This window comes from Microtus ochrogaster, linkage group LG7_11, assembly GCF_000317375.1.
Source record: "Microtus ochrogaster isolate Prairie Vole_2 linkage group LG7_11, MicOch1.0, whole genome shotgun sequence".
Lineage (NCBI taxonomy): Eukaryota > Metazoa > Chordata > Mammalia > Rodentia > Cricetidae > Microtus > Microtus ochrogaster.
In genome coordinates, this window is record NC_022032.1 from 9,462,438 (window position 1) to 9,472,147 (window position 9,710).

The 9,710-nt window shown below is 38.1% G+C and overlaps 1 protein-coding gene across 2 annotated transcripts in view; it reads left to right on the forward strand.

The window, feature by feature from the left end:
- The window catches only part of Purg (purine rich element binding protein G), a 31,834-nt gene extending 26,359 nt beyond the window's left edge, over nt 1-5,475 (forward strand). For both annotated transcript variants that reach the window (XM_026786968.1, XM_005362510.2), the window contains exon 3: nt 4,577-5,475. In XM_026786968.1, the coding sequence (XP_026642769.1) occupies nt 4,577-4,681 (105 nt within the window). In that variant the 3' untranslated portion in view covers nt 4,682-5,475. The remainder of the gene's footprint in view (nt 1-4,576) is intronic.
- Nucleotides 5,476-9,710: the final 4,235 nt, after the last annotated feature.

The following is a 9,710-nucleotide window of genomic DNA, read 5'->3' on the forward strand; positions in this document are numbered from 1 at the left end:
TGCCACCACCAGCATTGCAGATGGTCAGTATCTCTAGCAATGCGTAGACCTGCCACCACCAGCTATATTCTAGGTAAACACAATTGTCTAGCTCCTAAACTGTCAAAAATGTGTGTGTTAGCAAGAAAGACTGCACAGTATGAAATTATTTGGAGTATTTGATCAGCTAGATATAGTTGGAATATTGTACATAATGTAGAGTTTCCGTGTCTGCAATTTTGATTAAGAATTCCATGCATTTCAGTGTTTTGTAAGTATTTCTCTAACCAGTTTTAAATGCTGAAACTGTCAAAATCCATTACTTAACATTAAAAGGATTAATTTTATACTCAGAAGCTGTGGGAAGCTTCTGAAGATGGCTATCTACCTGTCAGTGTATTGAGCTAGGGTTGGTGGAGGAGGAGGAGTATTACCAAGGATTTATCGTACATGCTCCTTTCTATTTTGTCAGCTTCCTTGGAAGACTGCTATATCAATTTCTGTCCCGTGCTCTAGCCACAAAGGATGGAGCGTTTATATAACTGGGCATTTCTTTCAGACAAATTATTAAGTCGTTTTTACGCTGTGGAACAGTGGTTCTCAGCCTATGGATTGCAACCACTTTGGGGGGTCTAGTGACCCTTTCAAAGGGGTCACATATAAGATATCCTGCATATCAGATATTTACATTATGATTCACAACAGTTATGAAGTAGCAACGAAATAATTTCATGGTCGGGGGTCACCACAGCGTCAGGAACTGTATTAGAGGGTCGCAGCATTAGGAAAGTTGAGAACCACTGCTGTAGGAGGAGGGTCTCAAACTGTAGAAAAAGAAAGGGATCCTTCTGGAGAGCCATTTGGTGTTCTGTGATGATGAACTAATCCTAACTGCAGCGGCAGTACTTCCATATTCTAGCCAACCTTCTCACTGTGGAAACAGAGCATTCTGCCCAGCTAGCCTCTGGCGTAAGAGAACCAGGGACCCTGCACTTGTGACCACTGGGTTCACAGTCTCACTGTCCCTGAATGGTGGCATTTTTATCCCAGTTTTCAGAGAAACGGTTTCAAGTTTAAATTTCATCACACTCAGAAATAGTAGAAATATTCAAAATTTAAATTTGTATGCATGCCAGGTATTTGAACCCTATATTAATACAGTTATTAATGGCAAAGAACCATCTTTAGTTCTCACCCAGTGAAATGGAAATTCAGCAATATGGGATCTTCTACACGATTCTTTGGTCTGTTCTATATTTTGGTGCTTTGGTCTCCATTGTCCTTTTATCCTTATTATGTTTCTTCTGAAGATAACTTCTAAATATAACTCCTAAAACACATTTCCATTTAGTGTTTCTGTTTAAATAAGAGAGAGAGTCATGTAGCATCAGTACCACACATTTTTGCTGTGCTTCGTAGGAATGAGCAGTTAAGATGGGAAACCTCGGTATTTAATACTGTTTTCCAATTGGGTTACTAGCTCATACTGCCGCTCCATTGAGTGAAGATAGTAAATATAATATGTAGTCAAATAGACAAAAATAAAAACCATAGCTAAGCCGATACATTTTTTAAAGTGTAAGACTTCTGTGCATCGCATGGCGGAGTATGACTAACGTTTGCCTGAACAAGCTCTCCGGGGTCGTCAGGTTCTGTGGAATGCTTTCACTACACTTGGACATGAATCCTCATAAAGACGTGGGCTCTTAACCATTACCACTTAAAAGCACTATGCTACATTTTACAGTTATAGTTCACCTTCCCTGGTTATATTCGTGACGTTTGTGAGACTGTACTAGTAAGCAAAAGATGAACCTATGTACGTATTTAGAGTTTGAAAAAGTAGAATTGTGTGCATCTTAGAAAAATATATGGTAACTTGTGGCACTTTGAAAAGGAATGTGCAATTATAAGGTTTATACCACTTTGACCATTTTTTAACCCTAGAATTACTCTTCCTGAATCTAGCACTTTGTTCTTACCGGTGTTCCTGTTTGGTTTGTGATGTGGAATGTCTCACGTAGACTATCTTCCCACTGAGTTTTCTCTTCATGTGTCCTGACCTCAACACCTTCAAAGAACAGTTTGAATGAACCCAGTGATGGTCAGGAAAACCATGACCATTCGGTATCGTGAGCATTTGCTCTCGTGCCGACTTAAATATGAGCAATTTTCTGATTAAAATTCTTTAAAACAATATTTAAACCTTAAAGTAGGGTTTATTGAACAAAGATAATTTGGTAGAAATCCTGATAGTCACAATTCATCCCAAAATCTAAATTTTTCCACACAAACAAGGATATAGTTGTGCTTAAAGCACACCCTTATTCCCAAGGGGAATAAGACATAATAAGTGGGTTTCTGTGTGGATATGGCTCCTATCTATATAAACTGTTCAGTCACAGGCATTTTACTGCGATATGCCGATGGGTCATAGCAAGGTGGGTATAAATGCTAAATTAGGGGTTGGCATCAGCATAAATTATGCATAAACGTATTGCAGTAGAAGGCATCTATCATGCCTATATCTGAATAATTTACCATTGATTTTTCTCCAGCCTTCCCCACTTAAGGCTGCACAATCATTTTAAATAAAGGAAAATAGAATATGTGAACAAATAAATTTTTTAAATGGCCTCATTTGCCACAGTTTGAAAATTCTGTTGATTTTTTTATTTGAGGTTCAATGACTACTAACAACTTTTGAGTCTTACAAATAAATCACGGCACTTAGGAAGTATACATTTCCCCTTCCCTTCAAAATGCATTCAGAATTGATGCAAATTCATAGCTTTTATAATTGTTAAAATTGCCATCTTTATTGAAAGATTAAATGATACAAGAGCTACAAAAAGATTGCTAATTAATAATGTAGCCCCATTTGCTATCAGACTTCTGGTAGTACTGGGTTTCTTACAAGGCCTTAAAATATTTTAGTGAAAAAAATTACCTGGAAAAAGAAGGCACTTTATTATCTGGAACTATTTATCTATATAGAACTTGTCTAAAAATCCCTTAAAAATAGTCATTATCCTTTTATAAATTTATCCTAGGTATACATTTTTCTAAAGCCACTTAGAATATAAAATGATAAAGTAAACTATTTTAATTTAACAGAAAATTGTTACATAGTATACACAATGAATAATGCAGAAATGAAAATATTTAAAAAAGTATATGTGAAAATGGCAAAACTGCCTAAGTTAACATACAGTTATTTGAAATTACCATGTAAACTATAAAAACATTCAGTAAAAAAAAATTTAGACAGTTTTTATTTGTTAATTCTTTTTAATTATTTCTACCTTATCTTGAAGTAATTAGCAAATAAGAGGGCAATCAGAAATATCAAACTAGCCTATCATAACTTTGTTTTGTTTTTATTAAGTTTTAATGTAACCGTAAAGCATTAAGAATCCATTTTGTTTCTTATTTGCTCTTGTCATACAGACTTGATAATTACCAAATTTTAATCATTCCTGTAAACATGCTGGTGTAGAAATGGTTCCTCTTGGGGCAATCAGTAGTCAATTTATGCAATGGATTTAGTCAGCAGAAAAACTTACAGATTTTTTTTTTCTCAAAAGTATCAACCCTCCTATGTTGATCCCTTAACATCTGCCAACATAAAAATGATAGGCTCATAGTTTCCAATTTCATTTGTAAACAGTGCATCTAAACATTTTAAGGAAACATTTTCCATGATATCCGGTTTTAGGTCTTTCTACACTTTAGCCCCTTTTTCTCTCTCTAGTTTTAAGTATTTTAATAAATGTAAATGTTTCCTAGACAAGCTCATCATTTCGTGATATAGAAGAGTCAAGCTTATCAGGTCTTTCCTTACCAAGGAGAGACTAAAAACAAATTCTGTGTCAATTGTTTGGTTTGTGTCTTTGTTTTCTATTTTAAAATAAGATCTATTAACCCAAAGGTGTGTTAATGTCAAGGCATGAACAATCTTAAATGTAGATCTATTGCGTATTCTGTGATGCTGAGTAGCAGGTTTTCCCAAACTCTGTGATGCTAAGAATTTTCCTTAGAAAGTTTGTTTAATGTTAGATTGTTGTTCTGAAAGATGTTGGTCCTAGTGGGATTTTTTTAAGAACTGGAAAACAAACGCATGTATTACAAGTATAGAAATGGTGAATCGTAAACCTCCCATACAGTACTGATTCTATTTTCAGATGTTTCACTGTTAACTATAGACCACGGAACATTGCTGCCATGCCGTTACTGAGTACATTTTCCTAATGACCCTGTTATCACTATTCCAGGATTACATGTTGGGCAGATACATAATTGAGTCCTGTGTCTGCATAGATATTCCAGGTATATTCTTCTCTTGGCAAGTAAAAATGTTCTTTCCGTGACGCCAGCCACTGAGGTCTGAATATACCTGTATCAATGCTTATTGCACATTACTTATACAGTATCTTCATTCACCAAAATTGGCCTAGGCTAAAACTGGAGTGTTTGTTACATGCTTTCTACCAGAAAGGTTTTCAGTTCCATTACTAGTGGGTTTATACTGTGAAAATAGTGGGACTCCCTTTATAATTTCTTACTCGCTAAATTTAAATTAATATTTTTTCTTTAGCTCACAACTTACCCTAAAGCCAGAGAGAATCTCAGCCTTTTTCACTGTTGTCAGACCAAGCATAAGGAACAGCCCTATGATACTACAAACACAGTTGAGGACTAAGGACTAAATCCCTTATGTTCCAGTCCAGAATAAAGACATTCGGTGAAAGAAATGAACCCAAGTTCATCATGAGTGCAAGGCTTCTGTACTTGGCATTCCTGCACGGAAGGGAAGACAGGTCTCCACGCCATTGGCATCATTTTCAAACTGACCTTATGCAGAAAGCCCTCCACCACACTGGAGGACTGACTTCTTGACTCAGTCGGGTTTGCTGCGGGCAGGGTTGTTTCTTTAAGGCTTTCAGTTTCCAAATCGCTGTTTGCCAGCTTTGAGGGAGAAGACAGGTAGACTTGAAAATGCTTTCTTAAGAGACCATGTAACTATATAACTATGAATTTAAATTTTGACTGGGGTGGGGTCATTTCAATCCGCTGCCTCGTATAAGAAACATTTTTTTTTAAAAATCTGTAACTGCTTTAGTGTTAACAGGGTACAAGGTGTTTTTGTCCTGTATCGTATTTCAAAGGTTCTCATCGGTTGTGACTGTATTGTGCTGTATGAAAAGAAGTCGGAAATTGCCTTGTATTGTTTCCAATGGACCATCACACATACCGATTCAGTTCTCATGTTCCAAGTTTCCCAGTGATGCATGTTCACAGTTAGGTCCTAAAACCCTGTGGTGCTAACTCCTCCATGACTCAATGGTGCTGTTGTGGATGCTAACTGCATACATGCTGAACAAAGCTTGAACTTCAACCTTCCCGCCCTTCCTCTGTTTATATGAAGTAAATAAAATAACTTGAATCTGTCTCAAAGTATCATTGACAATCCAATAAACTGGTTTATATGTGTCATTGGTTTGGATTCTTATTTTTCAGAAGTCACCTCAGTCACACTGGGGCCCAAATGCTGATCTTTGCCATGTGTTTATGTCATTATTCATTTGTGCCTGCAAATTTATATTGTCTCTAGAAATTTAAATCCAGTTGGTCTAACTTGGGAAACCATGTGTAGAGCGTGCTCATGTAATCAAACCCTGTCATTCCTCAAAGTGTGTTGAAAAGAGCATCTATGTGCCAGTGCGGTGCCTTTGTCTGGTTTAGTGGTTTGTTGACAATTGATCGTTGAATTGAGCCAGATGAAAACATTTGCAGAAAAGTGAGTGCACCTTCTAAATCTTCATTTCATCCCAGACCACACTAAAAAAAACTCACTTCTCCAAAGCCATACTTAAGGGTTTGGGGATTGAAATGTGGGTCGGTGGCAGAGTCCCTGTGTAGCACTCATGAGGCCTCAGGTTCCATTTCTGTAGTGCAAAAGTCCGAAAGAAAATTTCATTCTTCGAATATGATAATAAGGACAGAAATAATCAAATTATAATTTCTCAGAACAAAGTAGTAGTATCATTTTTCAGAATGGATAATAGAGACATGCATGATGGTAGTCTCATGAGAAGTTAAGCTTTGCAAGCTATACTGAGAGCTGCAGTGTAAGGAAAGCTGCTGAAATCACAGAACGTGTCTCCCAAGCCACAGATAAAATCTGATACTAAAGCCATATGCAGATTTGCAATCCAACCTTATATCTTACCTAGCCACTGGGGATATTAAGTTTTGAAGAAAAAAAAATGGAAGCAAATTACCAAAGCTCCTCGGCCCACAGTCACTGACATTAAAAAAAAAAGGGACTCAGGTTTATCCATCTTTACCACTGAGGTTCTTTGTTACACAATAATTTCATCTCGAATAGCTATTGGCTGTCATCTGGCTTCTGACATCAGAAACTAAACCTGACTACCTGAGTAAACGCTGTGCTCCTAAATCACAGCCTCGGTTTTACAGCACAGCATTGCGTGTGCTACACAGTCATCCCACGGCGCTCTCGTGGAGGAGAGAGTAAGGGAATATAGGAATATTTTGGAGAATATTTCTAGTAATACTCGTTGACATGAAAGTTAATTCTACCTTCAAGAAAGAGTAAGAGACTAAGTTTCTTTTGTGGGGGTAAAAGAAAACTTTTTATATGAAAAGATTTCCAACCTTAACCCTGAAGCCAATTAGATTTCTCTATTAATGTTCACTAGACTGTTTGTACCATCAAAAAGTTATCATCTTTGGGAGGTGCTCTGACTTAGTGAGATCATGCCTCACAATACAAGGAAGACTGGAGATGTTTCTTGGTAGTCGAGTGCTTGCCTAGCACAGATGAGGCCTTAGATTCAACCGTCAGAACCCCAAAACAGTTAATTCCAATGAATAAAACTCATCTGACTTAAAATAATTTTTTTTGAAAAAAAATCAGTCCCTCTCTAAGCAAAACCTTGATTCAAGGATTTAACCATTGCATGTCTATCCATAGCATCAAAAATATTTGGGGACATTGTTTTTTTCTGATCCTAAAGTGATAATTACAGATCTTAAAGCTCAAGATTTTTTTTTCTCTAAATCCTTGCAGGGAAGCATTTTTGAGAAAAAAAAAATTCAGATGTTCTCCATTAAGGTACAGTCTTATTAAATTTTAAACACTGAAAGCCCAGGCTTATTCATTTTCAGTAACTAATTTTTCACATCAGGAATTGTTTTGAGTCTTAAAAAAGACAATAGTCTTAAGAAACAAACAGAGTGTGCCTCTCTAGGTCATCGCAAACTTGTCCCCTGTGTTTGCTATCACATCATGCCGCTGTCGTGAATCTAAGTATAGATTCACACTTAGAATTAAGACTATCTTCCTGGAACTCCTCTTTATCCTTGGAAGGAGGAGGTGGATGTAAAATGTAGTACAGTTCATACAGAAAGGAACGGTACTTCATCAGGCTGAACAAAGCACAGAGCGCAGGGAGCCCAATGCTACACATAATCTTGGCAAATTGATGTCTTGTAGTCTGTGAATGGTAGACAAAGCTTATACTTTTTACAGAACATGGTGTTTGATGCCGTGAAAGACCCAACAAAAGACATGACATGCGATGATTAGTGGCATCTGAATGGAGGGATTGGCTCCCAGCTTTGTGTACTTAAAAACTCGGTTTTGTTAGCTCATTCTAAATGAATCCTAAGAAAGCCCCTCTAAACAAAATCATGAAGAAAATATTTTGAATGCCACATATCCAGTCAAGAAATGAAGTCATTTACAACAACAACAAAAAATCGTTACTCCTGGGGAAATTAGAAGAAGCTGTGTCTAAGAAACAGATGTTGGCTTTTGCTTTCCTCCTCGTCAATTTTTATTTTATGGTAAGCCTTATTTTTTAATTTTAGAAACCACATTTTAAAGGAAATAAATGAACGCTAGAGAGACTAGAATTCCTTAATCAGTTGGTCAGCATATTCTTTTTTCAGTCGAAAATTCTGCTCAAATGCACAGGATGTTCCTTGGCAAATATAAACTCGGATAAAGGAGGTGTGTGATATTCACGCACAGCATCCTGTCATGATGGCTTCGTGAGGCAAACCTCCAAAGAAGTTCGCAACAGAGCACAGTCCCTCTAGCTCAAGAGGAAGAACATTAACAAACCCTTACGCTTTGATTTTTTTCTAGATTCCATTGACTTAGCATCTTTCAATGTGGGGCTATTATGGCTTTTATAATTCAGTCACATAATCTCATTCAGTATCATTTAGAATCATTAATGATATGATACAATGGATGGTTATCATTAAGCATTATTATTGCTCATAAATAATTAATGACATATTACTTAGTTTTTCGATGCAATTGTTATTCATTAACCCTTCACTATCATTAAGGATATCCTTCACCATTACAAAAGTTTTACATACAGTGGCTCTCTAACCATGCCCCCCCCCTTTCCTTTTATTTGTTTCCTGGGTCTGGCTTTGGGTTTTGGTGTTTCTGTAACAGGCTCTCACTTATCTCAGGCCATCTCACGCTCAGTGTGACCTTGAACTTCTGATCTAGATGAACTTTCTGCATCCATCTCCTCAGTATAGGCATGCTGCACCATCCCTGCCTTTATACAGTGCTGGGGATTGGATCCAAGGCCTCACGCATGCTAAGTAAGCAATCACTCTACCTAAACTGAGTTATATCCCCAGCTCCTTATTTTGTTGAGACAGGACCCCAGTTACACTGTGAAGCCTTAGCTAACCTGGCACTCACCAGGTAGCCCAGGGTGGTCTCAAATTCACAACAACCCTGCCTCAGCCTCCTGAGTTCTGGAATTACAGGCATATACTACCACGCTTGGTTGGACCATTTCCCTTCATGATGGGACTTTGTGGAATATTTCAGTTCAGCAGTAGTGACCAGTGAACGGTCAAGACCCAGCTCCTTTGCTCTCGCTGTGGCTCTTCCCAGTAGACCACAGCATCCATTTCAATGGACCAGATACAATGCTAGAATATTTCTCAACACCGCTCCTGGCAGCCACTGCAAACTGACCACACTCAGTATGCGGGATTGGCATATTTGCCATTCTTTCCTAGACACCCACCAGCACATGTCCAAGCCATCTGTGTTTGTCCAGATCCTCCAAGGTACAGATGCCAAGATGAGGTTATTTGTACAAGAGTTTTATTTATTAAGGGAAGTGCCAGTGAGAATGAACTAAGGGGAAAGCTGACAGACCATAAATCAGGTCCCTCTCCTGTGAAGAAAATCCGTAGAGGGCAGGGGAGAAAGCATGAAAGAATAGGGAACATATTTCTTAAACTGCAATGTAGTTCTATGCAAATCTCATCCAAGCTGTGGGGAGAGCTTAAAGGAAACCCACCCTTCAGTAAAGGCCAGCATCTTGCAGATACAGCCCTGCCTAGCATCACTATCACAGTTAGTCAAAAAAAAAAAAAAAACAGAGGGGAAGCAGATGGCAGTGTCAGCCTGGTGACTGATTTTGGAACATGACAGCTGGGTCAGTGGGTCATTTTTGCAGAGCTGTAGATCTGGACAGTGCACACAGGAGACCGTGGTTGCTGTGAGGAAATCCATCCCTCAGATTTCCTACTGCAGATTGCATGACTGAACTCCAGGCTGTTTCTGCATTCTATGGGGCTGTCTACTGGATAGTCGACTATTGGGGTCACAGGCCTGTGCCATGCACCACCCTTACCATGAGGCAAATGCCCTTGTG